Here is a 15,425-nt window from a genome sequence, read left to right on the forward strand (position 1 = left end):
AATTATCGGGAACGAGCAGCGGTGTGGGCACAACTCTACCGGTTCTCCAGAAGCATTGTCTTTCCATTTATGTCTTCTGCTCCCCCCATTTGGCTCAGATGGCAAGTGGCCAAGTTTGCATAGTTTGTTTTTTACTAAGAAAAGCAGCAGTTTTCTTTGTGTATTCTTATAAGATTTTCCATATTATTAAAATTATTTGAAATCCTGACTCGTAGCTACCACATAACTTGCCATATATGGTCATAGATATGTAGCTGGATATGGGGTGCGTGTGGGTGCGCGTGCACACGTGCGAACTCTATATAACGTACTATGTGCTGTACTTGTGGGCGCTGCTGTATTTCTCCAATTTGTCCAATTGATTAATGTTGTAAGGTCAATTGGTATAGGATTGAAAATAAATCATTACATTTCCCGGGAGCACAACTAAGATGAAAGTGCTGAAGACTCCTCTCCCATTCTTTTCTTCTCTCCGCAGAACCATCCGAGTATGGCTGAAAAGAGACAGTGGTCAGTACTGGCCCAGCATTTACCACACCATGGCCTGTGAGTAGCTGGACTGTTCCACTTGAGGGGAGTATGTCTAATGCCTTTGGAGATTCAAATTTCAAAATGCCTGGTTAAAAAGTACTACTGGAGGGTGACTGTCAGTTGAGCGTCTGACTCTTGATTTCTGCGCAGGTCGTGATCTCAGGGTCCTGAGACCCAGTCCCCCAGGGGGCTTCGTACTCAGCGGGGAGTCTGCTTGAGGTTCCCCCTTCCTCTCCCTCTGCCCTCCCCCACCTCAAATAAATAAATTAATAAAATCTTTCTTTAAAAAAGTGCTACTAGATTTCAAAATGGATTTCTTAGTTGCCTAATACTCCAACAGGCTGTGCTAAACTGCAGGAAAACTCCTTTTCTCTTGCAAAGGAAGTCAGATCTGCTGGCTTAACTGAAGCTGACTTGAGCAAAACTGAAAAAACAAGGAGAGGCAGGAGGAGGGGCATGCCTCACCGCCCCCAGGTTTTCCTTCCTTTTATTTTGCCAACCTGTATTCATAATGACTGTGTACTTGGCAGTGGCTGACATAAGAAAGAGCCGTGTACTCCCATGCTCCCATAACCGGCCTTGTGCCCAACCTTTTCACAAACTTCCGCGTACTACTGAGAGATTGGGTCCAAAGTATGACCCATTCTACATAGGGAATTTTCTCAATGGTTAAATATGCTCACAAAATAAATCTAGAAGATAAAGCTTTTGCAATGAGATTTTAAAAGAGCCCTGAGAGGCAGTGACATGAAATTACACCTAAGTTCCAGGCTTTCGTGTGGATGTGAGCAACCCTGCCATCCGTCCCTGCCATTCCTTCTCTTCCTCCTTTCTTGAAAAGAAAGCCCTGGGTGGAGGCCTGGATGCCACTCAGGCCCACGCTGGGGTTGGGTCCTGCTATCCCGAAGGGCCACACAGAAGGCACCCGTAGCCGCTCACTCCAGTATTCAGAGGACCCCCCAAGGAAGCGAAAAAAGGCTTTGGGGCCTGCCTGATGCTTTGTTCCTTCTGAAGACCACGGTCAGTCCTCTGAGGAAGAGCTCTCGCCGGTCGTTGCAGGCACTGTTGACAGTGTTCCCAGCTTTCTCAAGAGTATTCCAGAAGCAGTGGAGTGTGTCACAAACAGAGCAGCCAATTCTTCAGCAAATCCCCTCTAATCAGTCTGGGTCATTCTTCTGAGTGCCTCCTTTCTCAGCTGGCACTTTCTCCTTCATGCATTTGTTCCGGCGTGCGTGCACTGTTTGGCTCCTGTAATCACGTTTGGAGAAAATCAGGAGTCCATCAGGAGTGGGATTTTTCCTGCCTTCCCTGGACAGCTCGGGCAGGCTGCTCACCTCTGTCTTCGTAATTAAGGAATGAACACGAAGACTTTGGAACGCTGGTGTAAAGATAACTATTACAAAAGGAGCCAGAAAATCCTACAGTAGGTACCCTCTGAGAAGACTACCTGACAACCTAATCGTGATTTATTGTGCCAAGCAGTAGCAGCTCCTGCCCACGTCCGCACGGACTGTGCGTGCGTAACCTTGCTTACTCGCTCTCGATGACGGCGACCCGGTGTCTTAGTACGTGTACTCACAGAGCCCGTTGGATAAATTTTCAAATCAAATTTTGATAGTTTTGGAGCAGGGCAGAGGCATCTCTCAGACTGATACCTCCTTACTTCCGGTGGCCCAGGGGTGGGTCCCACAGCTGGAAATAGCAACGGCCCGAGGAAGTCCTGCCAGTGCTGGGGAATGTTCTGTCATCTTTGGGGCCAGGCTTGTTAATGCTACTGCTCCTATTCCTCCTTCCCTTCCATGCCTCCACACTTCACATTTTCGGCATAGCTTCATGTCCTTGCATCCTCAACCTTGGAGTTCATGCTCCCTGGAATAGAGACTGAAATGGATTTTGTCCTACATTCAGTTCACTTCCTCCTCCGTTTGTATTTAGCCCAGAAAGTTAGTACAGCTTTGTATTTTCTCTCACCAAATTTAGCGGTAGACGTGTACACTCTTCCTGGGCTTTTCGATCTTGGGCTCATGGCTTGGACTCTCTGAGTTGCCGTCCCTTGCTAACTTGGGTTAAACATACCCCCTGGAAGCAGCTCCCAGAATGCTGTGTCTGTAAGGATCGGCAACAACTGGAAAGAACAGGCATAGTGTCATGGTGGGTGGCTGACACCCACATGATTGCACCTAAATATATTCAGCTTGTTGCTTCCAGATGCTTCCTTAGTGTGCTTTACAGTTCCATCTGGAACCGCATCACTGATGAGACTGTAAGAACCACTGCCAGCGGAGAACAGAATGAACGAATGATGAGAAATGCCTGCTTTACAGTGACTTTTAATCAATGACTCAATTCAAAATATGAGAAGTGCCATGTTGGCTCTGAAAACTGCAGATTATCCAGTTGAGGACATTTTAGTGACCGTCCAATTTGAACTTTTTCTCGTGACCTAGCAGAGTGATCAGTAAGCCAGACCTTAGTGTATTGCTGTATGAGATCCAGTTTCATAACGTTGCCTCACATAACAAAAATAACTTTCAGAATCTGTTTTAGCTGAAGAAAAATAGTAACTCCTAGTTTCTATACCCACAGTGTGACTCATGCCTATGTTTTTGTAATACCATTTTATGAACTCACACAGCTGTACAAGATAGATGATTTTTTTCACCATTTGGTAAGTGAGGAAACGGACGCCAGAGGGGTCAAGTCAGTTGCTTGTGGTTGGAATTCGGTCCAGGCCCATCGGACTCCAGAACTGTGCCGCCCACCGCAGTTATGGGTGGGCACTAACTTTTTCTGCAAAGGGCCAGCCTGTAAATATCTAGACATTGTGGGCCAAACAGTCTCTGTGGCAACCACTCAACTCTGCCCTCGTAGCATGAAAGCAACCATAAACAGTACATAAATGAAGGGGCCTGGCTGTATCCCAAAAAAACAAAAATGCTTTTATTTACAAAACTCGAGTTTCAAGCGTATGATTTTGGATTGTGATGATGGCTTTTTAAAAGGCCACAGATTTGAAAGATGATTTGTGTTTTACGTGTTTATAAAACTATGAATATCCATTTTTTTAAAATCAATACTGCTTATCTCATTAGAGGCTTCCCTTCTAGGAAAAAAGCCAGGACATCTTTAGATACCGAACAAATAAATTAGGGAAGCTTTTCTTTTTTCTTTTTTAAATATGAGAATTCTCTAGCCTCATAAAACTACTCAGCACATTGTAAATTTTACACGAGAGGATGTTACATATTTCTGTATAGTTTATTACAGGGTTGGACATAAAAAGAATTGAAAAGAAGCTTAAAACTAAACCGTTAAGATTTTTGTACTAACTTAAAAGTAAGCAAAAATGGTGACAATGAATCAGAAATCACCAATGCATGTTTGATTTGCCAAAGATATTTTTATGATGGTTATTGAAGAGTGTTTGAAGAAGATACATGTATCTCTGTGGTTATAATTCTTAAACTCGATCATCCTGTTTTAGAGAGAAAGAGAGAGAGGCAGAGGGAGAGGGAGAATCTTAAGCAGGCTCCACAGCCAGTGCAGAGCCTGACACGGGGCTCAGGCTCACGACCCTGAGATCACGACCTGAGCCGACATCAAGAGTTGAATGCTTCACCGACTGAGCCACCCAGATGCCCCTCGATCATTCTTCATAGTCTCCCACTTTGGTGCGGTGGGTGAGGGGTAACCGGCGTCAGTCAGGTGTAATTGTTCTGTGTGCAGACAGCTGCAGCTGTCTACCACCACCTACCACCTACCACCTACCACCAGCCAAGTAGTGCCCTGAATGCACCTGAAAAAAGCCTCTTTCCATAATCTGATCATGCGGCTCGCTGTGTCTTTAACTCCAGGGGCAGTCCAGTGTTAATAGTTTACTTTCATCCTTCAGTGGAAAATATCAGCCCTTTGTAGAGAGAAAACTTTAAACTGTTTTCAAATGGTAACGTCATTTGTAAGGTTTTTTTTCTTTTATTTTTTTTATAAGAAGTGTTACCTCAAAGTAAACTCAAGTTTGTTTGTTTCACGGTATGTATTCCCTCACTGTGGTTCTCCCATGGTCAATTAAACTTCTTTAGGCTGAAATGCACCCAAACATTTTTTTTTCTACATGTTCCATTTCCCAAATCACTTTAATTCTCATTTTTAGCAGAAGGAGATGATATAGAGTTTCTCCTTTCTGAAACTCTGGCCCAAGCTTTCTGGAAGAAAGACAGGTAGAACCTGGAAGGGGATATGGACCTGAGAAGAAGCAGGTGCCATCCCAGGCACGCAACACTGCTGTGGACAAACGAACATGTAGACACCTCACAGCTCCAGTTACTACAAACTGAGGTTGTGTATGTCATGGGAAAGGGAGCCTTTCTTGACCATTGGAAGAGAACACGTAATCCCAAAGTGGCTTTCCTAGCTTGCTCACATGTGCAGTGGGGAATGGGAATTCTGGTGCTAGGAACCCCTTTTCCACAGATTCTAGCTATTCTGTTACTGGTGACGGGGAAAGGGTTGGGGCAGGCTGGCCTGCTGAGTTTGGGGAACAGATTACTCTAAGCACTGTCCCCCACGCTCTGCAGCCTACAGGTAGGAGTTTCAACCAGATGAAACTTCATGCTGGCTTGCTTCCCTCAAAGTCATAAAAACAATGTAGAAGATTTTTTGAATTGGAATTTTAAACTTAAAGAACGTCAATAACATATTCCATTTACATCATTATTTCCTATAAAACATTCTTGCCCTCTTTTTAAAACCTAAATTGTATAACTTTTTAATGTATTTTGAACAATGACTTAGAATGCTTAGCTTTGCTTGTAATATGGTCTTTGTCTTTCTGGCAGCTCCTTGCTCTGCTATGGCTTACCATCATGACAGCAGACGGATATTTGTGGGCCAGGATAACGGAGCCGTGATGGTAGGTAGCTTTCAGAGTGTGTTCGTTATATTGACCACCATGTGTTCGTGTCTATTGGACAGTTCAAAGAAGGAACAATGAATGACTGATTGGCATTAAAAATGTTTAATTCAGTATAGATATTAGGCCTAAAAATGGATTAATTTTAATTTGTGCTTATTTTTAAACCAGTCGTAGAGCTCAGAATGCTTTCATGATTGCTGGTTTGGTGCTCAGCCTTCATACAGTGAACATATGGTCTGCAGCAGCCCTGTCCTTGAACCATGGGAGGGGGGGTAGCTGGGGCAGGGAGGGCACAGTGGAGCGCTGTGGGTGCTTGCAAACGTGCGCGCACGTGTGTGTGTGTGTGTAAGTGTAAGTGTAAGGAACTGTGGAGGGGGGAAGGAGAGCAAGGTCAGTGACTAGTCATTCAGCCAACAACTGTAACTGTTGAAGGCAGTGCTTCTCCCACTAACTCTGGGGAAGGACCGGATATTTAAAAGTTAAGTTTATTATAGATTGGTAGGTATTTTGTGGGTCTAATTTTGTGTGTCTGTATATATTTTCTTAATGGAGATGTAATTCACATAAAATTCACCGTTTTAAGATAATGTAATTCACTGGTTTTGCAGTATATTCACAAGGTTATACAACCATTAACATTCTCTAATTCCAGAACATTATCATCACCACCCCCCGCAAGAAACCCATACTCATTAGCAATCAGCCCTCACTCCCCCTTCTCCCAACTCCTGGCAATCACGAATCTACTTTCTGAGTCCAGAGATTTGCCTATTTTAGACATTTTATGTGAACAGAATCACATAATATGTGTTGCCTTTTATGTCTGGCTGCTTTCACTTAGCATGACATTTCCAAGGTTCATCTACGTTGTAGCTTGAATTAGCACCTTGTTCCTTTCTGCGGTGGAAGGTATTAGCCCTTCACAACCCTTTGTGTTTCTGTAAGGTTGGGAGTCAGGTCTCCCCGTCATTCCTGAAGTTAGTGGTTTGACTCCTCTCACTGTTTCTTCGTCGCTCCAGCTAAACGTATGTCCATTTTATCTGTCTTTTCAAAAAACCAGTTTTGGTTTTATTGATTTTTTTTCTTTTGTTTTTCCTATTCTGTGCTTATTTATTTCAACTCTGGTTTTATTATTTTCTTCCTTCTGTTTGCTTTGCGTTTAGCTTGCTGGATTGGTATTTTCGATATTACACTGTTGAACGAGAAAGTCCATGGACTTCATCCTCGGGTGTCATAACAATATGAAATTGCTGTCACAGTTTCTGAATTCTCACTGCCTGTTTCTTCACTTCTCATCAGGACCAGCCATCTGCAGCCCACACCACATAGCACTGCTTTATAGAATAGAAACTGTAAGAAAGAGACCCAGCTAGTAGGGGTCCAGGAAGTGTAGAATGACATAGTAGGGACAGCTATACAGAATGTAGAAATTGCTATGAGTGTGCCCACCGTCCTCCAGGCAGAGAGAGCATCTGGAGAGGGTTAACGCAGGCTTACTAACGTGCCAAGACCTAGAGGGTGGCGAGGAGCTCCCCGGGTGGGGCGGGTGGAGAAGGACCCCCAGATGCCGAGGAGGTGGGGGGGAGAGGGGCGGTGTGCAGGGAACAGCAGTGAGATGGGTGACAGCTTCACAGACCTACAGCTGAAGAGGAGTTGGAGCGGGCCACGGACGCCTTGCATTTGAGTCTGTCTTCAGCACTCGGTGTTGAGCAGAGTGCTAACGACGGAGAACGTGGATGCGGTCCCGCTGGGCTGGTGCTTATCGTCTAGTGAGAGGTTCAGATAATGCACAAGTAAATAAGCATCAAATGGCAAGTTGTAAGTGCCATGGAGACGTGAGCAGGTGCAGTGAGCAAGAGCACGCAGAGGGGTATGCGGCCCCACTGAGCAGGATGATTGGGAAGGCGGCTCCAAGGACATGACATTTCAGCTAGGACCTGAAGGGTGGGAAGGAGCCGGCCAAGCAGAGCCCGAGTACGTTTTCCAGGAATGAATGTCCATGTGAAGACGCGAGGTGGGAAGATCTCTGTGTGTTTGAGGCCTTGATGGAGGTTATCATGCTAGATGATGCTCACGGCCAGGGAGGGCCTGAGGGCTGAGGGCTGAGGCCAGGTCATGCTGGGCCTGGAAGGTCTGGGTAATGTTTTAGGGTTAGTTGTAGATGCTGTGGGAACCTCTTATGGAATTTTCAACAGGCGAGTGACATGCTAGAATTTACAGCTTTAAAAGATCCCCTCTGGCCAGTGCTTGGCGGAGAATGGATCATTTGGGGGGTTGGGGCAGCGGGAGCGGAAACCGGATGGTCAGGCTGTTGTGGGGGCCTGGATGAAAGGGTGGTGACAGGGAGAGTGGACAAAAGCCAATTGATTTGAGGTGCATCAGGGAAAGGTTGGGCGTGAGGAGGGGAGGAAGAAGAGGAAGTTGGGTGATGGCCAGGTTTCTGGCTTGAGTGACTGGGTGCGCAGTGATGTCATTTATGGAGAGGAGAAGGACTTGGGGATGTGTGGGGAAGGGGCATTTGGAAGAAAAAGGGACAAGAAACCAAACAACCAACCGTACAGTTGAGAGACCAGGGGGCTAACCAGTGGCAGTGGGAAGTCAGCATTGGATACACAAGTCCAGAGCCCAGTGGGAGTCTGGGCAGGGGGATCATGCATGTGGAGCATTTGTTAAGCTGTAAGAATGCCTGTGTTCACCTGAGGAGAGAATGGGAGGACACAGGGCCCAGGCCTGTGTCGTGAATAATAGCATTTAGGAGTGAGGTTGGTGGGAAAGCCCACCAGGGCAGAAGGGGAAATCATGATCCTTCTGTGTGTTAAGGACCTCACACTGTATCCTGTAAACAAGTTACCCCAACTTACATAGTCCTATGCATCATTTACAGAACTAAATGGGATGTGTGTTCTCTGGTTCCACACCAGACCTACAGCTTCAGAATCCCTCAGTGGCGGGGTCTGGGAGTCAGTATTTGAGCAAGTCCTCCAGGTGAATGTTGGCTCACAACCTTGGGAACTTCCCAGGGGAAATCTGAAACCAGCCCCCCTACTCAGAGGGCAGGGAGAGACTAAAGAAAGAGGCGGGCCACTCCAGATGGCTGGGTGGCAGCTTTAATGAGCAAGGGAGCTTACATACGAGGCTTGTGTTGAGTGGCTGCAAGATGAGTAAATCTCTGCCCCCATCCACCAGAATCTTAGAAGTTTATGTAGAGACCTCAGCTGGGTTCAGTTACGTATATCGTCCAGATGGCCCCAACACCACATCACTATCAAGGCTGTGTGCTTGGAACAGCCTCTGCAATGGGGAAGGCAAGTGGGACACACATACCAAAGACAGGGGGAAAGGGTGAGGAGCCTCTGACGGCTGACTGCCAGGGTCCAGCTCATGGGTCAACTGGTGGTTGTGTCCTTTCAGTGATCTCTCTCAGCAGTGAACCTTAGGGTCGAGTGCATTAGGGAGTCACTGCATAGAGGGGAGCCATTGAAGAGCATTAATCGGGGGAGGATAGAATGGTCGGGTTTCTGTTTTTGTGAACTTAATGTGCCAGTGTGGAGTTTGGGGGGACAAGGCTGAAACTGAGGCATCCCAATTAAGAGTCTGTTTCAGAACCCCAGCGCGGCACTGTGAAAGGCTGGGTTAGTGCCGGAGAAGAGGTGTGGGCTTTGAGAGCTCTCTGGGTAGCAGACGTGATGGGTGTTTTATAGAGAACAGTGTTAAGATGGCTTCCAGATTTTTAGCCAGGATAGTGGTGGTGAGTGGTCAGCTACCCTCTAAGACAGAAAAGATGTGATGTAGAAGGGCAGGTGACGAGGTCAGTATCACAGTTGGGTACATGGGCCTCAACCTCAGGGTGTGGTCTGGAATCGGGGTTGGGAGTTCTTGAACATAGGTGTCAGTGGAAACCACAGCAGTGGCTGAAGGGAGAGCAGGTAGACAGAAGAGCAGAGAGCCAAGGTCACATTCCCTGGGAAAATCAGTATTTAAGGGAAAGTCAGAGGACTGGGAGCCCAAGGGGGAGACAGAGGCAGAACGGGCAAAGTGGGAGGAGAGCCAGCCAGGACACTGTGGCCGTGGAAGCCAGAGAGGCAGTGAGTTTCATGCGGGGGTGAGTCACAGTGTCAGGTGCAGAGAGAGAGGGTGAGGTCAGGCCTGGAAAACGACCTTGGGAGCGGCAATTAGCAGCTGGTGCTCAGCGAGGGAAGCCCTCTGCGGGCCATGGTGGTGGCGGCAGGCGTGTGGTGGGTCACCGGTGTGGGCTGATCTTTAGAGAAGGCGCTGAAGAAAGTCGTAGAACTGCTAAAAGAGTTTTGTTGTTTTCTTCTTGTTTTGTTTCTGAAATTAAAGGCTAAGAAGCCTTGAGCGTGTTAAAGGGCCAGGAAGGAAAAAGCCGGTGGAAAGGACAGGCTCTGCGCCCAAGCAGTTCACTCAGCAGTAGGCGGATGGGGAGGGCTGCAGGGTTGGGCTCGCCCAGCTCTTTGCCATCAGCCCGGGACTGCTATAAATACCCCAGTAGTAGTAGACGCAAGTGTGCTTGTTTCTCTCCTGAAAATTTTATGGGAATATCATGGTGATGTGCGTACACATCTATAACCAGAAGCCACGAAGCACCAACGGTTTCTCCAATGGTTGCACATTTTATTTCTCTAGGGACCCTTCTCGTGGCTCCCAGTTCAAGGGTAGACTCTGTGGTTATAGGACATTGTATAAAAACTCATGGCTCTTCAGTGCACAGGGGCAATGTAAATCCAGTTTATCGTTCATTAGCAGTTATTGATTTTACATACAATGATACATATACTAATACATTTATTATACTGTCCCCAGTGTGTGTATGTATATATACACACACAGCATACTATATATATTAATACATATATATATATATATATATACTGGTACATTTTTGTACTTTGCAATACCAAGATGGAGAGCAAGGCATCAGTATTCCTGTGTGTGTGTGTGTGTGTGTGTGTGTGTGTGTAACAATTCATAATGTCCATGTTACTTAGAGCCTTAAGAACTTCTCAGTTAGCATTGATCAATAGAATTCTTAGTGCTTTTTCTTCAGAGTTTTGTCTTCTTGGTTTTATGCTGAAGCTGATTTTTTCATTAAAAAGCATATACTTTTATTTTTTCCAACTTATAAAGTATTACATAGTCTATAAAAAATTTGGGAAATACAGGAATATTAAAAGAAGCAAACCACTCACAATCTCTAAATTTCCCTTTTGTGTCTGTGTCCTGTATGACGTATATCTAATTTCCCCCTACATTGCTAAGATTCCCAGTGCCTTATTTTCACTGTAGCTGAGAACTCGGTCTGTAACGGGTCTTCTTCGCAGTTCTGCTGTACGCGTATCATCTTGAGGAATATTCAGTGTAGCCAAGAGAGCAAATTAACAACATGTCTCCTTTGCAGTAGCTACAAAGCTTGCACTTGGGGAGGAAGGATGAACAAAAGTGCTGTGTTGGTCAGCAGCACCTTTATTCAGTCTGGTCCCCAAAAGAAATAGTGGCCTCAGGACAAGTCTGATGAAAGAAGCAATTCCGTATTATTCTTTTACGGCTAATCTCGAGTCCCTAGTCTGGTGGTAGCTAGTCTGGGATTTTACTTTGTTTTTATAGTTAAATTCCTGTTTTTAAAACCGTAACTGTTTTCTTATTTCATGTGTTTATTTTAGGAATTCCACGTTTCTGAAGATTTTAATAAAATGAACTTTATCAAGACCTACCCAGGTAATTATAATACACACACAGGCTTGCATGCACATGCATGTAGACAGACACACACAAAACGCCAGCACTCTTACAATCAAAATCAGGTTGTCACGTTAACTTTGTAAATGTGTTGCCTCTAGTTATATAGGACGCTGTCAACTCTTCAGAGTTATTTACCATCCTTTTCCTGCTTATCAGTGTTTAAATTTTTGTGTCCTATTCCATTGGGTGCATTAACAGATTTAACTTAACCATTTTTCTATTTTTGAGCATATGTACTGCTTCCATTTTTTGATAACACACACTAACATATATGACAACATGTATATATGTATGTGTGTATATGTATCTGTATTTATATTTCATTTACATATACATATGTGCGTGCGTGTCCTTGACTCTTACTCTGACTCTAATCCTGTAACCCTGGTTGCTTCTATTTAAGACAAATTCCTAAAAATGGAGTAACTGGGTCAAACATTAAAAAGTTTTTCAATGCTCTAGATTCATTTTGCAAACTTCTCCCCAGCATTAGTGTAGATTTTTACAGTCCCATGAGTGGTGGTTAAGAGTATTTGCTCCTCTAGTCTGTCCAACATTGCTCTTACAAATGTTTTTTGCCAGTTTGATAGTCAAAATAGTTCTCAATTTATAAATTATTTAAGCTTTATTTAATGCCAGTCATTTGTTATCTTTGATGAATGTTCATGATTTTACCCATATACCTACAGAATTGTAGTATTTTCTGATTAATTTATAAGAAAATGTGCCTCAGGGGCGCCTGGGTGGCTCAGTCATTAAGCGTCTGCCTTTGGCTCAGAGCCTGATCCCGGGGTTCTGGGATCAAGCCCCGCATCAGGCTCCCTGCTCTGCTGGGAGCCTGCTTCTTCCTCTGCCACTCCCCCTGCTTGTGTTCCCTCTCTCACTGGCTGTCTCTCTCTCTGCCGAATAAATAAATAAAATCTTTAAAAAAAAGAAAAAGAAAGTGTCCCTCAGTTCTTCCAAAGCAACCTGTACAGCTGAGAGCAAGGTCAGAAGTTTCTCTGTCTAGCTTCTGACTTAATTCATCAGACGGGGCATTTATTAAGCACCTGCTGCATGCCAGGTCCTGTACTAGATGAAGTAGACTAGGCAGGTCACTGTCCTAGTGTGGCTTACAGTCAACCTGGAAATGCAGACATTTCAGGAGTTAGGTAATAGAATAGCTTCCTCATTCTCAGCTATTATTTTGGAGTACGGAACTGTACAGATACTTTGTCTTTATAAATAGTAGAAAGTTACACACAAACAAATTATTCCAGAAACAGAATGCTTACATTATTTTTTTTAATTTCAGAAAATTGAAGTTCTCTTGTTTACAATGCCAGTGTTTTCTTTTTTTTTTTTTTTTTTTTTAAGATTTATTTATTTATTTTAGAGAGAGTGATGTGCAAGTGGGGTGGGAGGAGGCAGAGGGAAAGAAGCAGACTTCTCACTTCCCCAATCCGGGCTCCATCTCATGACCCTGAGATCATGACCCGAGCCAAGACCAAGAGTCAGTTGCTTAACCGACTGAGCCACCCAAGCACCTCTGCAATGCCAGTGTTTTCTAAAAGTTCAAAGTACTAAAGTGATAGACTATTAAAAAACAAAACAAAAAAAACCCATTGCTCCTTTAAGAAAAGACTACCACTTTCCATATGGAACTTATTGATAGTAAGAGCAAAGTAATAATGTTCTCTTGAGTATAGCAAAAAAAAAAAAAAGAAAGAAAGAAAGAAAGGTCTGGATCAGTTATTGGAATCCCTCTTTTTTTTTTTTTAAGATTTTATTTTATTTTATTTTATTCGACAGAGATAGAGACAGCCAGCGAGAGAGGGAACACAAGCAGGGGGAGTGGGAGAGGAAGAAGCAGGCTCCTAGCGGAGGAGCCTGATGTGGGGCTCGATCCCATAACGCCGGGATCACGCCCTGAGCCGAAGGCAGACGCTTAACCGCTGTGCCACCCAGGCGCCCCTGGAATCCCTCTTGAGCATCAGTCTTTGCAGCTTCTGGTTGTCTGCCAGGGAGGGAGACAGGACGGCTGGGCCGTGGGAAGCCTGGGGTGGTGACTTGGGGTAGGGCAGGTCATCTGAAAGCTGCTCACAGAGCACAGGCGTTTCCATCGTTCGACTGTTCAGACTTTGAGTCTCCAGGCCAAGCAGCTGGAGAAGGTGAGCCTGGTTCTGATCCGGAAGGTCCCATTTCTTCGTGAAGGGCGCAGACTTCCCTTTCTGTCCCTGCAGCTCATCAGAACCGGGTGTCTGCGATCATCTTCAGCCTGGCCGCCGAGTGGGTGATCAGCACCGGCCACGACAAGTGTGTGAGCTGGATGTGCACCCGCAGCGGGAACATGCTGGGGAGGCACTTCTTCACTTCCTGGGCTTCGTGCTTACAGTATCCTTCCAAGGGCTGGGCCTCCTCCCGCCCGGCACCTCCTCGGCGCACTCGTTGGCTTTGAGTATGATCATAAATGCCCACTGAGATCCAAAGACTGAGTGATTCCTGTGTATTTCACGTGAAATGCAAGACTGCCTGTATCCGCTTTTCTTTGGTATAAAATCGGTGGATTTTAAAAATCATAATTAGATGAATTACTGTTCTTGTTGGGAGGTACTGTCCATTTTTAATACAAAATCTCGGAAACCTAAACCTCATTAATGCAAACCCCCACCCCCTCATTCCTTTGCATTTCAAGGTGAAAGAAAGACTCTTTGTTGAATAAAGATAGACAGAAAGGAATCGATCTTTTATTTGGTTATTGGCAGACCCTGACAGAGAGTATAATAAGGATTTGTGACTCTGGAGTTCATAAATGGGCTTACAGGAGTTTTATAGTTTGCGTGAATGTGTATGGAGAGGGTTCATCATCCTTTCCATATTCTCAAAGGTGCCTCAGGATCCCCAGAATGTTAATAAATTGCTGCTTTCACAATTTTCTGCCGCTGCATGGAATTTGTTTCATGTAGAATTTGCCCTTGCTTAGGACTGCCCGTGGTAGCTGCGTACCTTGGTGACAGCAAGACCAAGGCTGTCAGCAACAGGCAAATACCCTACAGTAGTTTCTTTTTCAGAGTTGGGTGTTTGGCGGAGTAAATTCTTTTTTTTTTTTTTTCCTCTATAAACAAATGTTTGCCACAAATGAATGCATGGCATGAGATACTGAAAATAAGCATTAAAGCAGTACCATATGTTTCAGAATCAAATAAGGGAAAAATACTCAGATATATCACTTGCTAAATAAGTGTTTCTGTTACGTGTTGGGCTTTTCACGTGGATTGATGGAAAATGGCACAGAATCAGAGTCGCGGCCCAGCCTGTGATGCTTCTTTTGACCTGTGTTTTGGAATTAAAGCAGTGGTTATCCTGATGTATTTAAACTGTGGGTTGGCCACAAATGTCTGTGGCCATTAAGTGACTAAGAAAGTAATGAGTTGTTATCAACAGTTAGTATATTTTTAAAATGTACATTTACCCCTACCCCAGATAATGGCTTTTTGGATGATTTAACTCCCCACGGCAACTTAAAATAAACCACGTTTTTCACTTAAAGCTGCAGCATCCAGGTCAAACAAAGATGGGTGTTCATGTCTGTATTTGCTATCAGTTTTACGTTATTTCCAGAGATAGTTCGTAAATAGCCATTTTGTCCCAGTTTTTGCTGTTTTCATTATCAAGTATTTTTCTTTTCTGTGCTTTTTCATAACTTGATTATAACGACTTTTTTACATGTCTGACTTCTCTGTCAGCTCTTACCCGTTTTTACTGCTAATCCCTAGGGCATTGATTAGAATACTCCTACGTACTCCATGAATTCTTGTTGAATGAATGTTCATTTTCCCAAGAAAATTTCCAGCTTGAATGCTTGTTTTCTTAAATATTTACCTGTTGCCCAAATTTCAGTTGGGTGCTTCCTGTCTCATAGTTTTAGGTTTGTGCTTATGTCTTTAAAATGCACATTTCTCTGTTTTATAACTTTAAGCTGGATTGTGTTATGTATCCTTGACTGCTTCTCCACAGATATGATTTTGACACTCAGTATGCTTTTGTTGGTGATTACTCTGGACAGGTCACCCTGCTGAAGCTGGGACAGAACTCCTGTTCAGTCATTACCACCCTCAAAGGCCATGAAGGTAGGCTGTGTGATCACCCACAGGTTTCTCACCGAATTTGGGCATCTAGACTCAGTTCTCAGCTCTGCGGCTTCATGAATGATCAGCTCCCCTGACCTGTCAGTTTCAGGTTGATT

The 15,425-nt window shown here is 44.5% G+C and overlaps 1 protein-coding gene across 1 annotated transcript in view; it reads left to right on the top strand.

Annotated features, from left to right (window-relative positions):
* Positions 1 to 15,425, top strand: part of WDFY1 (WD repeat and FYVE domain containing 1) — a 46,504-nt gene that overhangs the window by 14,930 nt on the left and 16,149 nt on the right. Inside the window, exons 2-6 of the mRNA XM_040639839.1 lie at positions 479 to 546; positions 5,367 to 5,440; positions 11,122 to 11,176; positions 13,423 to 13,573; positions 15,197 to 15,309. Coding sequence (XP_040495773.1) covers positions 479 to 546; positions 5,367 to 5,440; positions 11,122 to 11,176; positions 13,423 to 13,573; positions 15,197 to 15,309 — 461 coding nt within the window. The remainder of the gene's footprint in view (positions 1 to 478; positions 547 to 5,366; positions 5,441 to 11,121; positions 11,177 to 13,422; positions 13,574 to 15,196; positions 15,310 to 15,425) is intronic.

The sequence above is a fragment of the Ursus maritimus genome, unplaced genomic scaffold, assembly GCF_017311325.1.
Source record: "Ursus maritimus isolate PB19 unplaced genomic scaffold, ASM1731132v1 scaffold_1, whole genome shotgun sequence".
Taxonomy (NCBI): Eukaryota; Metazoa; Chordata; class Mammalia; order Carnivora; family Ursidae; genus Ursus; species Ursus maritimus.